General features: G+C 42.6%; 1 protein-coding gene across 1 annotated transcript in view; it reads right to left on the reverse strand.

Moving 5' to 3' along the window:
• The window catches only part of LOC103771125 (dedicator of cytokinesis protein 10-like), a 72,286-nt gene that overhangs the window by 21,432 nt on the left and 29,531 nt on the right, over positions 1 to 21,323 (reverse strand). The window contains exons 3-8 of the mRNA XM_008938414.1: positions 15,552 to 15,641; positions 10,728 to 10,810; positions 6,746 to 6,818; positions 6,283 to 6,417; positions 5,889 to 6,023; positions 973 to 1,156 (exon numbers count right to left, since the gene is read on the reverse strand). Of these exons, the coding sequence (XP_008936662.1) occupies positions 973 to 1,156; positions 5,889 to 6,023; positions 6,283 to 6,417; positions 6,746 to 6,818; positions 10,728 to 10,810; positions 15,552 to 15,641 (700 nt within the window). The remainder of the gene's footprint in view (positions 1 to 972; positions 1,157 to 5,888; positions 6,024 to 6,282; positions 6,418 to 6,745; positions 6,819 to 10,727; positions 10,811 to 15,551; positions 15,642 to 21,323) is intronic.

Consider the following 21,323-nt stretch of genomic DNA (forward strand, 5'->3'; position numbering starts at 1 on the left):
TTTTCTGTTAGCCTTATGTCTTTGACCTTTTATGCACATACTTCTTCCTATTTCATTAATATTCCTTATGGGTGGGATTTTCAAAAGTACTTCTCTGATTCTGAAGTGAAAGTCTCTTGTGCTTCCAAATTATAAAATACATATTTGGCTATATGGAGAGCATCCTGTCCCTTCAAAATCAGAGTTTCTTATAAACACTAGGCTAAAGCCTTCAATTAGCTCTGAGCTTCCCTAAAATTCAGATGCATGTGGATTCAAAGCTTTGATTCATCTCAGAGCGCAAGCAGTTCAAATCTGTATTAAGGTTTCAAGCATTTTCAGTCTTAGAATTTCATCTGGGATTGATCCAAACAGAATGTGGATTTATTATGTGGAGGAATGAGTTACTGCCACATGAAGAGTGCAGTATAACAGAGCACCCAACTCTTTCTTCCACGGTGAAAGGATATTAATACACAAACTCACAGAAGAAAGGAATGAAAAGGCAAAAAGCTCCCAGGGGAAGAGCAAATGTACCACAGCCTGGATTTTTTTTTTTTTACATTATTAACTCCAGATTTTTAAAGAAAACAAAACGCTAGAAAAAGGACTGGTTTAGCCTCTCTACAGCACAAAACTCTTTAAAACCCTTCAGAATCTGAGCACACAGCACTAGCTCGCTCGCTGGCGAGGAGGACTGGATCTGAAGCAGAACTGCACTTGCTGAGCAGAGCCACGGTGCTCCTGTCGACTTTGTGGGGAGCAGCTTTACCTGCCCCCCTCCTCTGGAAACGATCCATGGGGAGGCAGCTGATGGCACCCGGGGACTGCCAAGAGACTGGCGCTGCTTGGGCAGAAATCCATTGCTGCAGAACCTATTGCAGACCCAGGCAGGTAAAATGATTCAATAGTGAGAGCTGAAGGCTCAATATTTTGCACTTGATAAAAATAAAATAAAAAAAAAAAACGATGCAAGAGACTATTCACTCTTACCAAGTTTCAGATCGGTGAGATCTGCACTTTTCCTCTCCTGAACAGTCCCCTCGGGATTTATTTGCAGGATTTTGTTGAGAGTGAAAATCCAGTCATCCATATCCTGCTCATTTTCAGCTGCCAGCACAAAGTATGTGAGGTCATTCATTTTCAGCTCAAAGGCATGTTTCCTGAGCCTGTTATTCTGTTGGGACAAAACGAAAAGAAAAATAAAAGCTAGAACTAATTATAAAATAATACTGAAAAAGGAATCTATAAGATGGAGTTGTATAGGGCCACTGCTCAGAAACAACATTCAAGCAAAATTCAGTGGGTTTAAAGAAAATCCAAGTAGTGTGATATTAATGCAAATTCATGTCAATTTATTGTTGGGTCTTTGAGCATCTAAGTTCTTCTATGGCCAAATACACATCATCTATTTACCCACAGAATCTACAACTACGGACAGCACTTCAAACTACAGAAGGGAGCATCTCCCAAGTGGATAATGAAAGAGCTCTGATGGTGAAATACAGCATTGCTATGTGGGTTGTCTGGAGAGAACATCTCTAAAGCCCAAGTCTCCTACACCTTTATCAGCACACCAGACACACCAAAAGATACTGAGTCGTGCTAAGTCATACAAATATTTGCTCAGTAGGAACACGACTGAGTTCACCAAACTCAAACAAGCAAAGTCAGCATGCAATCAAATCTCTGCTGAGGCTGGACCTGAACAGGCTCTTCAAAGTTAATTATGAACAATTTATAAAATCAGCTGTTTTGAGATGTTTACACATGCTGTCAACAAGCTACATAAAGGCAACAATTTCTGAGCGTCTAATGAAGTTAGAAATATTGTGGCTAGGCTAAGAACATTTTTGCATAATTTTATTCTTTTTGTATTTTTATGAAAGAGCTTCTGGATGATACGAGTCTAAACTTGGAGTAGAGTTTAACCACTAAATCTCTCCAGAAGATTAAAATGGGACAAACCCCTCCACGTGAGTCCTTCCTCCTGCCACCTTTGTCTTAGAAGGATTTAAATATTACTTTAGGCCATTTCAACAATTCTTTGCAGGAGGCACAAGGTGAGGCACGGTGCTGTTCAGTCATTGCAAGGCTGTCCTTTTCAAGCAGAGAGCAGGAACCAATGCCCAGTATACTGGCACCAGATTGAGTTCCAAGATCTGTTCTGCATCACCAGATGTGACCTACAGGAGATGGTTAATCCATTCAATTTCTGTCCTAAGAATTAACAGGTGCTTAGGTACTGAAACAGCTCAATAAAATTAAACAAGTGACTTGATCTAATATAATGTGTTTCATTGCTCAAACTTATAAAATTAGTGAGGCTTTTATCTCTTAGTCTTATGGAAGCAGTTGCATTGTCTCCCTCCTTGCTTAAACCTGAGAGAACACTGATGCGTCCTACCTGCAGCACTCCATCAAAGCTTGACAGCCACTACCTAGGGACATCAGTGCCACCATTTGGTTTTCAATATTCCAGAATATTGCCATCACTTTGTTGACACATCAAGTCTTGGAGTGATGCTGGCAAATGAAGACCAATCCGTCCACCCCAGAGCTGGTCATTTCACTCATATATGTTTTTCCTCATTAACAGTCTCAAATAACAAAGCAATGGAATCCTGTAGTTCCATGTACTATAACCATCTCTCAGTACAGTCCTGTATCAACAAGTTACTAAGAATAGATTCTAAACCAGATGGTGGGATGATAGTGATAGATTTTTATTTAGGAGGAACAGAGGCAAAATCTGATACTGATTAGCAGAGGAGACCAAGAACCCAAGACACTAAGAAGAAAGTTCCATGAGCACTGTTTTTCCAGCAGCAGAGATGATTTTGAAGATTCCTGCCCAATCTGTTGTTAATCACTTGCTCCAGTCCTTATAATACATGTCATGACCCAGCTCAGGAATCAGTTATGACTGAACAGCTTCTTCTGGAGCTACTCGGGTCAGAGTCAGTCAAATCTTGGCTTTTCAGGCTGACTTGGGATTGGTTTTGTGTATGTTCAAGCGTGTGTGTTATATTTTAGTTCTGCTACTGGAAATTCTCTTGCTAGGAAATAGTTCTTCTCTCAAGTACTTTATTGAGTTTTCTTTTCCAGGGATATAAACTTCAGTCCACTCAAAACAGGGGAAGAACAGGGTTAGGTTTTGTAGCTATTGATTCTTAGGCGTCCAGTATTTTTCTTGATCCTGAATTCACTCTAATCCTCCAATCACCACATACCCTCAAATTAATGTAAAATAAGGACTAAAATTTCACTAGAACCTGTTTATACTACACAAAGCATGAGGGCTAGACCAAGAACTACAAGTTGAACAAAACTATGCCAAGAACTGGTGGTGGCCAGTTAAAATTTTTAAAGAGAGATTATTGGTATAAATGGATTATGTACACTTATTTATGCACAATCTGTAAAGAAAAATGCTACGTTTCCATTTATCTCCAGAAAGTACAAAGCACATTAAGAGGAATGCATCTCTTGTCCATATTATGCACTTCCCCTTACAGACATGGCCAAGACCTTTAAACCAGGTACTGTAACACCATGAGACATTATCTAATAGAGCAATACTTCTCGTATGCTGAATCTTAAGAACATTAGGGCAGGAAAACTTCAATATCCACTTTTCCATCTGCACTTCAGACTTCTGGCAAGCAGATGAGATCTACAGCAAAGTCTCTGTTTCAAATCCAAAGCCAGCTATTTTCTTCCTGATCAGTTAACAGGGAAAAAAAAAAAAAAAAAAAAAAGCACCATTTCTCAGTTTGCTTCTCTGTAAGTCCTTCCATATGGTATGTGGACCCTGAGGTTGGCTTGTAATCTTCAACACTTAATTTCAGGCTTAAAATTTCTTCCAGAAGGGAACAACACAAGATTCCAAAAGAAACTATGGATGAGCTATAAATGAAACATCAAGTCTAATGCCTGCAGGGTCATTCTTCCAAAATAATAGAATTGTTTTGGAAGTATTTTGTATTTTATCTGGAGATTACTTCTCCAGGATGTTTACTACAATTTATATATTCAACCCCTATCAAACAGGAGCTCAAAGTCATTCATAGCGAGTTAAACGATTTATAGCAGTAATAAAATTCATTAAATCCAAACTTTCACAACACAGTTTTCCTTTTGATCTGAAGTTTTATCCAATTCTCTCCACTTTGTATTGTCTCCCTGCTTATGGCAACTCTCAGCCAGGTTTCTGTTTTCAGCCCCATGATTTTAGGTTCATCACAGGCTTTGACAGCTGATGATATTCACCGTATTACCCCCTCCTCTGCTAAGGTGCTCACTTCTCACTAGTGCAGATAACTCATAAATTTGTGCATCACATTCTAGATGTCAAAGGAAAACAACCCAAACTACTGTCTGGGGGTAGGCGAGAAGAGAACATACAGTTCAGACAGCTTGGGACAATTACTGTAGATTTAGGAGGTGGCTGGCCAAGTTCAGGAGGAGGATTTCCAAGCTTTCTTGAGCTTTTTGGTCAAAGGCTAGACAAAGAGGCCAGAAATCTTGCAGTGAAGACATTTCTGCTGTCATGGAATGTCATCAGAAACACCACAGCAGAACAGGTATCCTCCAGGATTGCATTAAATCTGTACCCAAAACCATGCTACAGAGCTTAGCTCGAGCTCTGGTTTGGACCCATCTTAAAAGCAAGCACACACTGCCAGCAAGCAGGAGCACTCAGCAACTTCTCAACAGGGTTTCTGGGTAAGAATCTTCCCTATGGCTTCGGCCACGCTTCCAATCTACCTGTTAGGGTCTTTCAATCTTTCAATGGACTCACCCAGGCAAACATCATTGTCCTTCTACACATTTAACTCCATCCTGTCCTACACCTGTTTGAAAACAGAAACACCCTTTTGATCTACGCAGGGGACACAGCGATTCCTTACAGAGCTGAGCACATTCCTGGGTGCAAGAATGAGGTTCTGCAGGGGGCTGCCAGCAAATATTGGCTTATTGGCTCCCAGAGTGAATTACTGATGATTTTTCTTGCTCCAAAAGGGCCTGTTCAGGGGTGAAGGAGAGACCTCCCAAGCAACAAAAGCTTGTGTTTATCAAGGGGCATCCCCTGCATGACCTGAAAGGTTTCACTCAAAGCAACCTTCAAAACAGCCTGCACTAGTACTCTTTTCAATCTTTATTGGTCATGTGATAAAGAATAAAGCATAGATTAAAAAAAAGGAATTGCCTTATTTAGTGACACATGGGACTAAATCAAACGCAGTAACACATTGTTCAATATAACATCTTGTTTAGAATGGATAAAAGAAAGAAAAAAATAAAAAAGAGGAATACATTAACAGAATTAAAGGCAAGGCAGAGCAAGAGGAGGGAAAAACCTAAGAACTCAGCCTTAGGGAGTACAAAAAAAAAGGCAGTGTCAGGTATTTCAGGCTCTTTTTTTTTCCAAGACAAAATAAACACTAAGTCTCTGTCCTACCTGCTGCCTGGAAGACTCTCTCACCTCCAAAAGTGATGAGCTCCAAGGAGGCTCAGGATACAGGATCAGTTTACCACTTGCCCAACAAATGCTTTGTAACCCGAGTCTCTTTAACCCACAAGAAGTGAATGCTCTTTTAGCAAGCATGAGGCAAAAACTGGCAGCTAAGAAAATAACTTCCCTGAAAAGGAACATTTTAGGATATTTTTTCTCCTGTGAGCCATGGGCAAAGAGCATATGTGTGATCTGTTACCATAACTGAACTGTGAGTTTTGTGACCTGTCAGTCTGAGTGCCTGCACCAATTTAAAGAGGAACACTAATGGTGTTTTCATGTCATGAACCTGCTAATGAGACCACTGCTCCATCGATGCATGTATTCTTCAACCTGCCTTTTAAAATTTAACTGACACCCAAAAAATACAACGAAATAAACTCAAACTTACCTGCACGACTCCTGTACAAGAATCCAAGAAAATACATCCCTTTGGCTCCTTGGATATTTTTTCATCTTTATAAAAATTCATAATATACGAGCTATCCGACAACTGCGTCAGCTGGAAGTAGCGCTTTTTGAATGACTGAAGTGGGGGGAAAAAAAAGAAGGGTAATGGTTATACTGCAGGTTATTTTCACTTATAGTTTATTCACGGGGTTTACATAATGCCCAACTGCACTTGAGTCGCCCTGTTTGGCAGGCAGCTGCAGCACGAGGTCACCATCCTTTCAAGCAATGTAATCAAAGCTGAGCGATAAGCAGGTAGATGACAAGGGCAGCCAAGGGTGCCTCGGGGGATATAATTCCAGAGGGAATGCAGAGGGAAGGAGGCTGTCCCTTACCCGCACAGTAATGCTGTTGTTCACAGTGCTGTTGAAATTCCCTTTATAGAGCCATCCAGACTTGTAAACTCCTGCTGCTAAGCCTCCTCCTCCTCCACCACCACCTCCTTTGGAAGATGAGTGGGATGTTGTATCCTGTAGGAAAGACATGATTAATATTGCATGGACTTACTTCCTGAATTTTAAGATGAAAGAAAATTGTAATGTGTGAATATCTGCTTGACAACAAACAATCATCCTTTCACTCTTGTTAAAATAAGATGTTATTAATATGCCTGCTGGGCACATGAGGACCTGAGAGACAAAGCTGTTCCACTAACTTCAGTGTTACTTAAAATATGAAATATTTTATAGCAGATAATGAGTGTTTATTATAGTTTTTAATTTGATATTGAAGTAATAAACATCTCCCCCCCAGGGAAAAAAAAAAAAAAAAACAAACACAAAAAATCGGGATACATACTTCATCCTTGTCCACATCTTCATGATCGATTTCAAAGGAATGGGATGGCAGCTTCTCTGGTCTACACTCATTGCTGGGAGGGGAGGAAAAAAGCCTCTAATTATTAATTTAAAAAAAAAATAAATAAATTGTGTACCTGCTATTTCAGAGAGACAATCACCCCGAGCCCCTGGCACCTTCCGTACACCTATTGGGGTGATTGTACTACCTCCTTTACAAACCACAACAGTTTCAAATTACAGCTTTTTCCTTAAGACCCATGTATCATTTTTATTTTCCCCCCAACACTATGAAATCACAACAGCTCTGTACAAATGAGGGCCTGCCCACTTCTTGTTCTCTTCACTGTTCTTCCAACACCACAGGCAACAAACCCCAAACAATTTCCAAGGGATATCCCATTTAAGGCTGTCAAGTGAATGAGGATGAACTATTTAACAGCTTTTTCTAACCAAGAAGAACATTATAACATACAGCCTAAAGCTTCTGCATTTCTCCAATATTTCAAGGTATTTTTTTACTATTCGATATGACAAGCATAGCCTTAAACTAATTGAGAATAAAGAACATAGAAAGCAAAGCACTTAAGCACATGCTTAATTTTAAGCACACAAGTAATTTCACTTAGGCTTGGAGTATTTAGCTTGTGGCAGAGGTAAACCTTCAGTAACAGCCAAATACACATGACAAAAATTCAAAGATATTTTAAATGGAGAAAAAAAAATATCGATTTTCCTGTGGCCTGAGAAATACCAACATTATTTCCAAATTCCTGAAGATGACAAATCTCACCTTGGAGATCTTCAGTTATCATACAAAATTCTACAAAAATCGTCATGCTAAATACCATTATTTATCAGGAAGACCAGCTTTTCCAGAACTCACTTTCCTCTGCCCAGCCTGAGAATGGGAACAGAGCGACCCTACCACACAGGGAAGCAAATCCAGAGAGAAGCTGAGAAACCACAAGCTCCTAAGCTAGCTTCCTCCCTCAGCTCAGCAGATTTCACCCCATGCTACCACATAACGTACGTGTCACTCATTTTTTAAAAAAAGAAAGGAAAAAAAGGTAACTTTCACCCTTTTCATTTTCTGATTGCTCATACCCAAGCAACAGCCTGGGAAGAGCAGAGTGATGAGCAACACCCATCCCTCTTCCCTCTCCCCATTTCAAAGCTGGTGTTCTCGGGATGTGACTACCCACCACCACCCAAGTCAGGCCCTGGGCAGAGCCAGGAGAACCAAGCACACACACAGAACACAGGACTGGTTAATTCTCTTTCAGGTTGTTCCAGTTTCAATGTTTATTTAATGTAAACAACGGATCAATATTTTGAATAAAAACAACATTTGCAATCTGTTGACATCTTTGACATCTGTAAAAGCGTTAACTGATGGAAATCTACTGCAGGTTTTCCAATGGAACCAAGGGCAGCTCTTAAAAAAAATAAATCTTATAAAAACACACTCTCCCACCCAAAGGAACCCCCCAAAAAAAATCTCAAGCCAAACCCTATCTAGTATGAGAACACCATTCAAGCCTTCACATTTTTAGACAAAAGCTCTCTTGGTTTATTAACTATTTGGAGCCAAACATGCACCACAGTGCTCTCTGGGTGATGTGTAGGAAGACTGATTGAAGCTCTCTGACCACATGGACAGATAAGACCACTGCACACATCTGCTTGAGGATCTGCTAGTAACAGGAGCTGCTGAAAAAAAGACCCAAACAAACCCCCAGTGCTAATGCCCTTGATGCTACCCAAAGGTAGCATCCAAATCGATCCAACATCACCCAAAAGGGTGCTGAGACCCCAGCCCAGGTTGCCCAAAGAGGTGGTCGATGCCCCATCCCTGGAACCATTCCAGGTTGGACAGTGCTCTGAGCAACCTGCTCTAGTTGCAAATGTCCCTGCTCCCTGCAGTGGCATTGGACTAGATGACCTTGAAAGGTCCCTTCCAACCCAAACTGTCCTGTGATTCTATGTTCCAGGTTTTCTATGAAGGACAACAAAAGCTTTGCTAATGACTATTTCTGTTCCCAGACATACTGTCACCACAGCACACACTAAGCAACCCCTGTTCTTCCTCTACCCTTCCACTTGCTCAAGAAACATGAACACACCAGCACAAAGCACAAAAAAATGTCTAAAAAGAGGTAGTGAGAGCTCACAGAGAGGAATTTAAGGGGTAGAAAGACCTGAGAAAAACATCAAAGGAGGAACACACTCAGAGAAAAACTAAAGCAATTGCTGAACGTTTTGGCCATGTTGCTGTGCACACGTTATTGAGCTCTTCCCCGGTGCCCCAGCACTACTTCCATGGAGATGCATTCTGAGCTATCACCAGTGAGCTGCAACACCACCACGAGGACACACCGAGCCACTTTGTTTTCAGTGAGGAGATTGTCTAAACCACTGAACTTCCGAAGGTGCACGTGCAAATCAAGGTGTGTTGATGCTGAAGAGGCTGGAAAGGGTACGAAATGAGCTGGAGTCCAAACCAGCCCTGTTTAAGGTATGTTAAGCTCAAAAGCCATGGCAACTTTTGGCAACCAAAATATAGAGTCTCCTGTCATAACTTTGTTTCTGAAACACCAGCCAGTGTTGCACCCAAACCATTCCCAAGGGCTGTGTTCTGGATACTAGACAGAAGATCTCGTGTTTGTTATAATCCTCTATGCAAGGGGAGAAGAGGAAGACATGAGACATTGTAATATCCCTAGAGCATGAACTCATAAAAGCAAATCACATTAAGCACCATATTAAAACACCCTTTGCAGAAGAGGGTCTATTTAATCAGCCAAAATGCACTTTTGTGCATAGCAATGCAGCCGTGTCTCTCAAATGCACATTTCAGAAGGGTGAAGAAGTTCCAGGTTGAACGGGGAAGTCCTACACTGCAAACAGTCTGCTCCAGCACAAAATGCATTCATTGTCTACAACAATCAGGACACTGCATAATTCAGAAAAGGTATTTTTATAGTCTCTGATGAGCAACACTGCTCTTAAGGGTTTTTTGTACTACCATATTCAAAATACTGATGTTGAAAAGAACACGTAGGTGTGAGGGCAGGCCTGCAGCACAACACCCTCTGGACACACCACCAAAGGGGATCACAAGGATCAGTTTATTGACTCCTGCAACAAAACATGTTTAGTTAGTACCAGCTCCTACCCAAGCCAAGCCTGAAGCACCCATTCATGTGTTACCTGCATGTAACAACCTTTGTCACTCAGTATCACTATTTAAGGCTCGAACAGCAGGAAAGGAGGTATGATTTCAGTTCAGTGATTTCATTAATTCCCTAAAACAGTCTTTAGGGCACGTGACACAACCCTGCCAGAAACAGGAGCAGGGTAGAAACTCCCAAGCGTCAGGGAACGGGCACCATATTCTTAATCTCTTTCCATTCCATCAAGGAATTCATTCCTTCTCCTCCCAGCACCTTTCCACTGAATTTAACGCCCTGCCTCTGAGCACAGCAGGGATGCCCAGAGACCTGCCCAGTCCTGCAGCCTCCTTGCTTGGGTGCTTCACCAGCGTGCTCTGAGCACATTGCACCCAACTCTTCTGCAGGATGCAGCTACAGAGCACTGGGTGAAATCCTACTCCCCTGTTACACACTGTAACTAAAAGGAGAGTGAATCCCAGTGAAAGGTGAGTGACATTTATGCATTATTAAGGAAAATGGAAAGGCAGCCTTCCCGTATCCACTGTGCTTTGAGGATGCAAATAAGCTCCCAAGGATTTGAATCAGCACTAATAGAGTTTGTTGACACTAGTGAATTCTGCAGAGTCTTGAACTTTTGCTAAAGGACCTTTTCTTCCCCTTTTTAAAAATGCAAAGCACTATAAATACAGTAAAACAAGCAGAGCGTGGAAGAGAAAGGAAAGTGCAAATATGGACAAAGCTCAGTAAAATGACACAAACTTAATAAGACAAAAGTAATAAAAAAGGAGAACTTGAGCTACATCTTACTGTGGTAAGTGTCTAAAGTCTTCTGAATACTGTTCATATTTATAGTTCACAACATGCCACGGGGAACTGTAGTATTTACAAGCCTAAAGAGAAAAAACACAAACAACGACATAAAATTACTACAAATATTTACACTGAAGATGGCAAGAGAACTAAGGTCTGAGGGAGTCCTTTGTGCTAGAGAACATATTCTTGTCTTTTATACCTGGATGCACAGCTCTTGAAGTCAGGTCAGTCATATGTTTCCAAACATTTTGAAGCACAATTTCTCACTTAAATAGAATCCACTGACTCACACAAGATGGAGGAGGGGGCTGGTAGCAATTTGACATGCTTTACTGATTCTCATCCACTCTGTAGGGAGCACCATTGAATAATATCGCTACTGCCTCAGAAGACACTACCTTGTTGAGGCCTGACTTCTCCATTAACTGTACAGTTTTTGTTTGCAACCCAATTCATTACCTAAGCCTTCCATTGTAGATACATTTCCATACTCCTTTGACTCCTGCTTGTTGCAGCACAAGCACACTACTCGTTCTGCCCTTAAGGGTTGATCTTTAACCTCAACAACATTCAGGAATATATTAACAGGACTATCAGCTCTCACCAGAGTCCCATTTTCCCTTCCACACTGAATTTGCTCATCTCCTTGTAGTTTTTATTTTTATAAAGAACTTCTCACTGGTTCTGCATTCATCTTTTGAAATTGCTCTTAATATATCAATCTCCCTTAAATAAGGGAACCAAACCTGAACAAAGGCTGTGCCGAAGGGCTCTGCAGTGCTGTCAAACAGACCAGAATAACTGTGCAGTTTACTCAGTGCAGAACTTTTATCAATGCAATTAAACACAACATGACATTTTTAAAGGCAACAAAATTCATGAAATACATACAGTTATTTATAAGGTACACATCTACAAGAAGAAAAAATATCACAGTGTTGGAATTCCCAGTGATTCTTGCCTCAGAGTGCACAATGTGAACTGGTGCTTGTACAGTAAGCCAAAGAATTTACCCTAGTATGTTATTATTTTCTCCCTCCACTCCACTTAGACATTTGCAGCAGCCCATGTGAGATGGACAGGAAGAAAGAGAGGGATCAAACCTAAAACCTAACAGTAGAAGCTGCTGCCCAAGACCCTGGGGAAAAGGTGGCATGTCAGGAAGGAGAACAGTGGAGACCTACAGCCAAGAAAGAAGCAGCAGCACCAAAAGGATTCTGAAGTGGGAACAGGAAGAACAGTCTCACAGAAAGGTATGGGAAGGATGATACTCCAGGAGACCAAGAGAATGAACGGAAAGACAGATCCAAGATTTCTAAATACCAACAGCTACACAGAGAAAGTGGAAGAAAAGGCAACGAAGGGGGAGAAGGAGGGGATTATCAGGCTGCTGGAGCAGAAACTGAGATGGGCTGAAAACGTAAAGGTGGTGCTCTCTAATCTACTCAGCACTGCCTCCACAAATCTCCTTTTTAAATCTTGTGTCAAACACGCAGAGTATGTAGCCCCAAATTAGGAAGTCATCTTGGGTGTGGTCACAGTCTTCTGTGACAGCTTTATTTGGTTTAGATATGGTGAAGGCAGCAAGGAACTGGATGGACATTTACAGGCAGTGCTCTCCCACCCCGACACCAAACTGAGCAGTTCAGCCCAACCAAAGGCAGTCTGCAGTGAACGCATTCCACGTGGATCTACCATCTAATCCTTGGTCTGACACAGACCCTTGGTACCTTACAGGATGTGGAATAAAGCATGGCCTTTAGACAATATGAAATAGTCCTATATTCTCTGAGAATGAACACAACACGACAGCACAGTAACTCTGCCCCTTGCAGGGTCAGGTCCAAAGCCCACCCCAACAACCATATTCCTGCACCACTTCAACGTGGTTTGCACTTTGACTTAGAATAGAGAAAAAACCCAACCAACCAGATCCCAAACTTTCTGTTTTGAGACTCTTCATACAACAACTTGGTCACTCTGGCATTTAAATGATCTAAGTTTTAATTAAAACTATTCAGTAGTCACCTGGGCTATAAGAACACTCTTACAAGAGCCACACAGGCTCTGTTCTCTATGGGCCCATGAACAGCTCCTTCATTGAACGTTGTGAGGATGGGCACAGACCCTCCAATTCACGCTTCACTTTCTGCTTGGTGAACATAAAAAGGCCACTTCTTCCCCAGGGTAATTTCATTACTAAGTAACCTCCTCAACACATGCAATTAAAGCCCACAGAGAATTCTCAAGGCTTTTACTGCAAACGTTATAGGCTGATGTCTTCCAAAAATGCACAGTTGTGAGTAACGTATAGAGCAAGCCACAGTATTTTAGCTTGTTAGCTATAAAGGTCTATTGTGCTCCTCCAAGAAAAAGCTAATCAAAACAAAAATCAAAGGGGACAAGCAGCACATTCAAGAATCATTCAGTAAATTACAGAGCTGAGCCAACTCAGTGCAGCAGCTAACGCTGTCCTGGAGCTAGCTTTTGCAGCTATCCATTGCAAATCATATCTACTTTAAGAAAAATAAACTAAAAATGACAGCATTTTCTCTTCAGAATACCTCAGCTAAAATTCAAATACTTCTGCTGACTGCACTGACTTCTAATAATGGTATCTTTTTAATTAGGAAATTATTATTGGAAATTGAATTTTAGCAATGAGGAAAAATACATGCACACCTGCTTGGAAGAGCAAGAAAAACATTTACAGAGGCAGAGATTTCCTCAAGAGGCCAGAGCTGGATCCTCCTGCTCCTGGCAAAGAGCGGAGGCACCAGTGCAGGGGCTGTGGAGCTCAAGTGGACTGTGGGGGAGGAAAAATACAGACGGAGGAATGGAAGCTTTGGGATGTGGGAGGGTTGGCACATGTTTGCATGAACTTTCCTCCCGCATTGTTGACCAGGCAGGCTGCACAGTCCCATTCCCAAGGGCCCTATCAAATTCAGGTCATTTCTCGTTTTTTACTTGTTGCCTAGCTGGCCTCATTAAGAGACAGACAATCCCACCAGCTTCTTCCACCTGTGTCTTCTCCGGTCTCGTTCTGCTGATGACAGCATGACGGCCACCACAGTAAAAGGCACTTCAAAAAGATTTACCCCTCCTCATCCCCAGGGCCTGACCCTCTGCAAACATGCTTCCCCAAAGAAATAGCCAAAGAGCACCTATTGTTCTTGGAGGGGTTAGAAACCACCCTCTTCCTGGAGCTTCATTCATTTCATAGATAGCTTTTGGCTTTGTGGTGAAGTGGAACAGATGCACACTGCTTCAGCAGAGGCTCTTATCCTGCTGCTGTCCCGTGCACAGGCTTAGTTCTGTAGCACTGCTTTTTTCCACTGCTTTGCTCCTCTCTCGCCCTCCCCTCGGCTCACTGGCGTTGTACAGGGAGCTAATAGATGTGCTCAGTATGGATTTTACCAGCCTGTCATTAGCATCCCCTTGGAGTACTCGGCTGTAATGATTCCCAGACACCGTGCTCTAGGTTCCATTTTTAGACCCACTGCTTTCTCTGTAAAGCCATGAGCACAGTGCTGGCCTTGCAGCTTCTGGAACCTTAAAATAAAAAGCAGACCCCAAAGTGCTGAAAGGGCAGCGAGGCTTCCCGGAAGGTAGATAATTCATCGAGCCATGTTATCATTTAACTCTGCTGTCAGATCAAGAAAGATGGCAAAGTTCAGGCAATCTGAGCTGGCAGTAAGTTGTTATTGCTCTTTCTAGACCTGCTGGAGAGAAATATGGCTAGCCTGGAAAACATCACGTTGCACACAATTCACCTGCTACGTTTCTGCCTCATCTTGGATTTTATTCCTTTGAATCCCTGTGTTTTTCTGCAACTGACTTCCTCCACAAATTATCTTGCACTATAGTGCACATGAAATAGCCTGCAGTCATCCAAACCAGGGAGTCAGGGGTGAAAAATCCCAGTCTGGGGGGAAAAAAACCGCCAGAGAACACAGACATTACACAAGACAGGTGCTTGGAATTAAACCCCTTATAGAAGCTGGCTGAAAATTTAGCTTCATGAATCTGTTTTGTTACTGAAAAGCTATGCTTTATACCTCTAGTGGAAGATGAGCATGGTTCAGAGAGCCATCTAAAGTCAGTTCCTTGGAGCAGTGCAGCCAGCACCTCCAATGTCCTTCAGAGTGATACCTGAAATACCCCTGAGGCAGGACGAAAAGCAGTCTTCTCCTGCAAGCTAAGATCAGCTACAGAAACTACATGACTATAGTTTTTGTAAAGGTGGAGGAACTATCCACTCCTAGTGGGGCTCTAATTGCCATGGAAGAAAGTTGCTTGACTTTCTAATAAGACAGCAGAACAGACTCTAAATAGTAACAATGTGTATAAACCCCTACGCATCCTTCTACTACTCCTCAGATAGCCTTACTATACACCTCTGAATAAGATATACACCTTGGAATAACTAACAGTCTAAAGCAGTGCCAAACTGTTACTACTTTTGGAAAGATATCAATATTTTCAAAGCGCAAAGCGCATTCAGATCACCAGTGATGAGCACCCGTGTAAAAATACCAACATCAATACCAGTGGACTGGCAGGGACACGGAATGCAGATGGGAAACAGCAGAATGAGAGGCTGCCTCTGCATTTCCAGTTTTTCCAGATAGTCACATCTTGGAATAGGCACCTGCAGATATGCCGTCAACCCCCCCTTCCTTCTGGCCTCCAAAATTCAAACCTGACTCAAATCATCCAAACAATATAAAAAGAGAAAATCATTATAATCACAGCAATCCTCCCCTAAACCCATTGTTTTATTCAAAATTAAAGGAGACACACACACACAATATTTACCTCTTTAACAAATAAATTTTCTGCCTTTTCTTCTGCATCTTCAGGTACAGAAGGATACAGCGTCCTGATTTCCAGTGAAATTGTGTCTGTCTGACAATAAACAAAAAAAAAAGAGCAAATTAGTCAGTGACATAACAGCAGCTTTGTGTCATGAAGAGGTTAAGAACCTGATAATTAAGCCTTGCATTTTTCCACTTGTCATGCAGCCAGTACACATGCCTACCAACTACTACAACCCTGCTCCTGCCCACACACACCATTCAACACTATCAGCTAAAGCATTAATCATAAGCAAGAGTGGCTTTCAAAGAGATTTCTGGTAACAAAGCTCCTCCAAGCAAGCTTGCTTCAGCCTTCAAGGTTTCTGATAAAAAAAGTCATCAGGTCTTTCTTACATCCCCTCCCAGAAAGGTGAACCAAATCCAACAGCATCACTTACTTCCTCCACTTCCCCTCTGTACCTGCTGCCTTTTCAGCAAGGAATGTGGAAACAAAGCTAGAGGCTTGGACTCTTTGGAAGGCAAAGAAAGAAGCAGAGAGTCCCCCCAAGAAGCTGCAAAAGGACTGCCACAGGACAGCTCAATACTTGGAAACCAAGTGGAAGAGCTTCTTGGCAGGTATGCCCATGGACAGGTGCAGACAGCAGAGCAGGACTGACGGGGGACTCCTCATGTCCTGCAGCCTCCTTTCAGACTCAGTAGGTGCTACCACATTACAGCATCTTTTTGAACACAGCTCCTGACTGGCTTTCAGGCCCCACAGCAGGAAACGACACACCAGAAGGTCTCCACTAGGAGCCAAGCTTCCCTTAGCTCCCAGCTGGCTAAGGAGAGGCCAGCAGCAGTGCTCCTCTCTGTGACCCAGGGCCTCCATGCTGAAGTCAGGCAAGGCAGGCACTTTGCAAAAGTCACCAGTACGGAAGCTTTGGGGCATTGTGAATTACTCCACAGTTCTGGCCCATTCATCTTCTTTGCCCTAAGAGGAGAAAACAAACAAAACCAAACCCCGGGAGACCAGATTATGCTCTCAGTTGCAATGGAGTAACTGCACCACTCGGGACAGGACTGAACCTGAGAAGAAACTGCTCTCCCAATATCATTTTCTCTTCTACAGAGGCACATGATTTCCAGAGGTAGGTCTATGGCTTATGACTGGTCTAGTATGAAGAACCACTAGTTACCAACACCATGAAGCAGCCTGCAGTATCTACTGTGCCCCGGGAAGATGCCCTCCCAGACCCCTGCCTTGGACTAAAAAGTGATACCTTTTCTCTACAAAATTAAGCACTCAGACTCTATATGACAATTGCCTGGATATTACTGACTGCATTTTTCCTTACAGCTGACAGACCATGCTGATTTCCAGACCCCCCGGCATCTGAAAAATTATGAAAGAAAGGCAGGTATCACTCAGGCAGATGCAAACGTCACAGGATCCTCCATACTTCTTCTTGTTCATCTGGATAGCTCAGGATACAAAGTGACTGAAACACTTCGATCCCAGAAGCCATGATGGTGCCTTGTAGACACCATAAAGTGAAAAAAAATGTGTTGGTCTGACAAACTAAGCACAGTTTCCTAAATGTGGGTTCCTGGGCTCTACCCATCTGCATCACCCAAGCCTGCATGGAGTGGAGATTTACACAATAACTTAGTCTAGGAGTAAGAGAGACAGCAGATGGAGAAGTATGAATTTTCAGGACACATTTAGTAATAATGAAGATGTCTGAATCCTTGGTTGCTTAGGGACTTCCCAACAGCACCCACAGTCTCCGGAACGTGCTTCATTACTTTTACTTCACATATATGACATTTCAAGGGCCCTTTTTCAAGTGGTCCTGAGAAGACACAATCCCTAAGCCCAGCTGAAAAGCCACATATGTTCCATGGCATCACCACCACTGCAGATCAGCTGCTGTTTCCAGACCCAGCCAGAGTGGGAGGCCACAAGAGAAGAGACATGTGATGCACCCTTTACCTCATGCTGACCCTGCTGGGATGGTGACGAAGCTGCAGAGAGGCCAAAAACCTCTTCTGCTTGCCCAGAACGAAACTTACTTGCCTCATGTGCTATGCAGAAGATAGTTTTCAGTACTTCTTTTTTTAAGGCATAAGTCTAAGTTGATTTTTTTCTTTTTTACCTAAGATGACGCTTTGTGTCAAATGCTATCAACACACTGACCAAGACAGCAAAGATTTGCCTTAACGGGGTCACTGTGCATCGTTCCTTTGCACAGCTGGATAAAAGCTGTGTAGCTGAACACAACATGTAACTCACTTTCCTTCTCAACAAGAGTGCGCTTGAAGGGCAGAAACACGGCCGTGCAAACCAGAGAAATCAGGTAACACTGGGCTCGTCGCCTTTGCAGACTTGGCCAAAGAGTATCACAGGTTTATTTACACAGAACTGGGACATGGAAAATCTTATGTATTGTTATATTTAAACTTGTTTTAACAACTACAAAACACTTCCCTTCTGAGAATTAGTTCTGTTCAACCACTGCGCTGCAGACGCCTTGCCACAAACACGCTTCCTGTTCAGAGCCCATTACTTCCAACCTTAAATGCTCTTAAAGGCTGAGCAGGCACAGCATCTATTCACTAGCACCTTTTCACTTCTGAAAGCAACACAATTTCAACAACAGACTATGTGCTTCTGAAAGGGATGTCAAAAAAATAGAGGTTTTCACTTACAGAATTCAGCATTTATAAATGTGCTTTGAATGCAAGCTAATTTTCTAAGGTTTAGGCAACAATCTTCTCCCTGGTGCGTGCAAATGGTGAGAATCAAACGATGCAGGACCAGCCTAGTGCACTAAATTCCACTATTCTTCTGAATTACTTTTTAAATCTATTTTGTATAAAAAGCCTATATCCAACAAGCATTTCTGGCAGTCAGCCAGGTTGCCTCGTTTGCATTAACTGTTGGCCCCAGGTATTTGATTAATTATAAGATGCAATTTAATTAAGCGCCATCTCTCGCTACATCCACTTTCTACATCAAAAGCCACAAGTTAATATTGCTCCTTATCCACGATTGATAAAGAATAATGTTTTCATTTCATCATCAATTACTGTTTCCAGTGCCTACCTCTCCCCGACACGGTGAGGGTAGGGTTTGAAAATGGAGCTCAAACTCCATTAGCTGTTTCAAACATTTTCACCCTGACTCTATTTCAATAGCTTTTAGTCTGAAAGCATGTTACCCATGGTTAAATCTTTAGATGTATGCATCAGAAATGGTTCTATTGACTTCCTGACAAGGCAGCCCTTCTAAGAGAGCTAACCGCACACGGGCAGACATGCTCCTCTGCGTTCACACTAGATTCAATCTCTCTACAGAAAAGCTGCTCAGCCCCACTGCCAACCAAGCAAACAGGTTTACCCAACATCACCAAAAAACTGCAATGACTTAGTCCATCAAACTAAAAAGCAGGATAAGGTGCAGCTTTGCTGTACGAACGCTACCGTGCAAATGCCGTCACTGCATGGGGCTCCCAAAGGGCTGCTGGCTGTCCAGGGGGTCCCTGCATGGGGCAAAGCCAAAGGAGAGCAAGCACAGAGCACCTTTCAAGGCCAGGCTTTGCCCCAGCACTCACTGAATCACACTGGTGTGAGAGGCTGTGCTTTGTCCACACAGCGTTTGCTGTGCTGGCTGCATTAGCTCTATTTTACCAGTTGGAGTGCATTCCTTTCAGACTAGGCACCTCTTGCCTTCCTGCCTCTCTTCCTTGCACATCAAGGATACCCATACCCCAGTAGTCAGGAAAATGATGGACTCAATTTCTGCTCCTCTAAGGATGAGCAGATACTGCCTGTCACATGGGAAACTGGGAGATAAGTCATGTGCTATTGAAAATAACCCATGATCTCACCACTGTAACTCTTCTGATTTTAGAAATAACAGTATATTTTACAGGGTAATTTCCAAGCAAGCCCCAGGTCCTGCTGATACTCGGTCTCATGTGAAGAGGCAGTGTGGTTGCCTGCTCTTGCCCTCTCCCCTTACAGATGCATCTGGTTCTGCTGTGAACTTCTGTATCCAAAGGAACAACTTTAATCCCTGCAAATCGTCTAGATAGCAGAGGTTCCACAATCTGCAAAATAGGGAGATTTCAGCTGCTCCTTGTTCAGAGCTCAAAAGAAGAAGCCTGGAAAGAATTATTCCTGGAGTGATGGAGAGTATCAGCACTGCACGACTCAGCCCCTCTCTGAAGGCCTCTATGGTATTTGGAGGTATCTGGGTGGGCTTCCAACAGCCCAGAAGAGCCAGGAGCACACATCAGACTGAACTTCAATAGGTTTTGCATTTCACAAGGGAGCTTTGCCATCTTACACCTGTCCTGAATTCAGGCAATGCATTTTAATTTCTATTGCAGGTTCAAATCAGACATTAATCTCTTCCTAGCCAATTACTTCAAGAAAGTCTGAGTTCCACTCTTCAAAAAGAGATTTAAAAAACAGTATGTGGGGAGAGAAGGAGGAACAAATTTTCATGACCCAGAGAGTTTCACATAGTTTTTATACCCTATCAAAGTGAAGTACCTAACTAAGCAGTTTCAGCTACCTTTTTATGACAATTAACTAACATATATTTAGTTACTAAACCTCCACACAAGCAATGGTATTAGCAAAGGGGTGCTGAGCCTGCTGCCATGAAGGGAGAGCACCAATGATTTGATGCAAGATTTGAGATCCTGGAGAGATCTGAAAGTAGACTGCTGGGGGTTATGAGTGCAACAGGAAGCTCATCAAGTCCTACTTACTACCACCAAGAAGCACAGTGCAAGCTCGTACTCATGTCACAGGGAGCTCTGGTGAAGCTCTGCAGATCCTTCTTCCACACAGTTGCTGTGCTGGTGCTGAAATTCCACTGGCTATTATTTCATAGCACACCAACTGAAAGGTGATTAGTTTGTGGGATCTGGGAGCAGGTGAAAAATGAAGCTGGGCTGACAGGCTTTTTGTCCAAGAGAAATTGGAGTTTGGGCAGGGAGGAGGAGAGTTAGCAAGCAAGGCATCATTAGGAAAACAAGAAGTGGAACTGATGCGAATCAATGATATTTTTTTCCTTTTCTAAAAGGATTATTAAGCATAGATACAAAAAAGTGAAGCATCTTTTCCCTGGCTGGAGTAAAACCAGAGGATATATCTTTGTAGTGTGCACATCTTGTATTCTTCTGCTTAAATGCAAGAAAATGGAGCAATACAGTCTCTCAGGTACAGACTGATACCAAGAATTCTTTGCTGTTCCACAGACTTCTCAAAAGACATTGGAAACAACCAACAAAAGTCCCATGAGAATATCTGTGTTCTCTCTGAATTGCATTCAAAGAGAGAAAGCAAGCCTGAGATGAAACAGACAGCCAGACAGTGCAGCAGCTCCCACAAAACCTGACCCATGTCTGATGCACGTGCTGAGTACTACAGATCCAGAAATGGGAAATCATTATTAAAAGCAGTATTTTCTCCTGTGCTTGCTACCTCAGCTAATTCTTTTGGCAGGGTTTTGCTCTGCAGGGACTTCTGCCCATAGGATCTGCTAATACACAGCCCCAAAACGGGGCTGCATCAACCCCGAGCCACAGAGTCTGAGGCAAGTGTAATCGTTAGGAGTTAAACAGGAACGTCCACCATTTCCTGGGGCTTTATCACATTAAATAACACTCAGAGCCAGCCTGAGCTCCTCCTAATCCAGTCAGACACAGATCTTTTTCTACTCAAATAGCTGAGCCAGTCTTTTGTGGCCAGGTGATATTTCAGCCGGGAGGAG

The sequence above is a fragment of the Merops nubicus genome, unplaced genomic scaffold (genome assembly GCF_000691845.1).
Source record: "Merops nubicus isolate BGI_N331 unplaced genomic scaffold, ASM69184v1 scaffold21234, whole genome shotgun sequence".
Classification (NCBI taxonomy): Eukaryota; Metazoa; Chordata; class Aves; order Coraciiformes; family Meropidae; genus Merops; species Merops nubicus.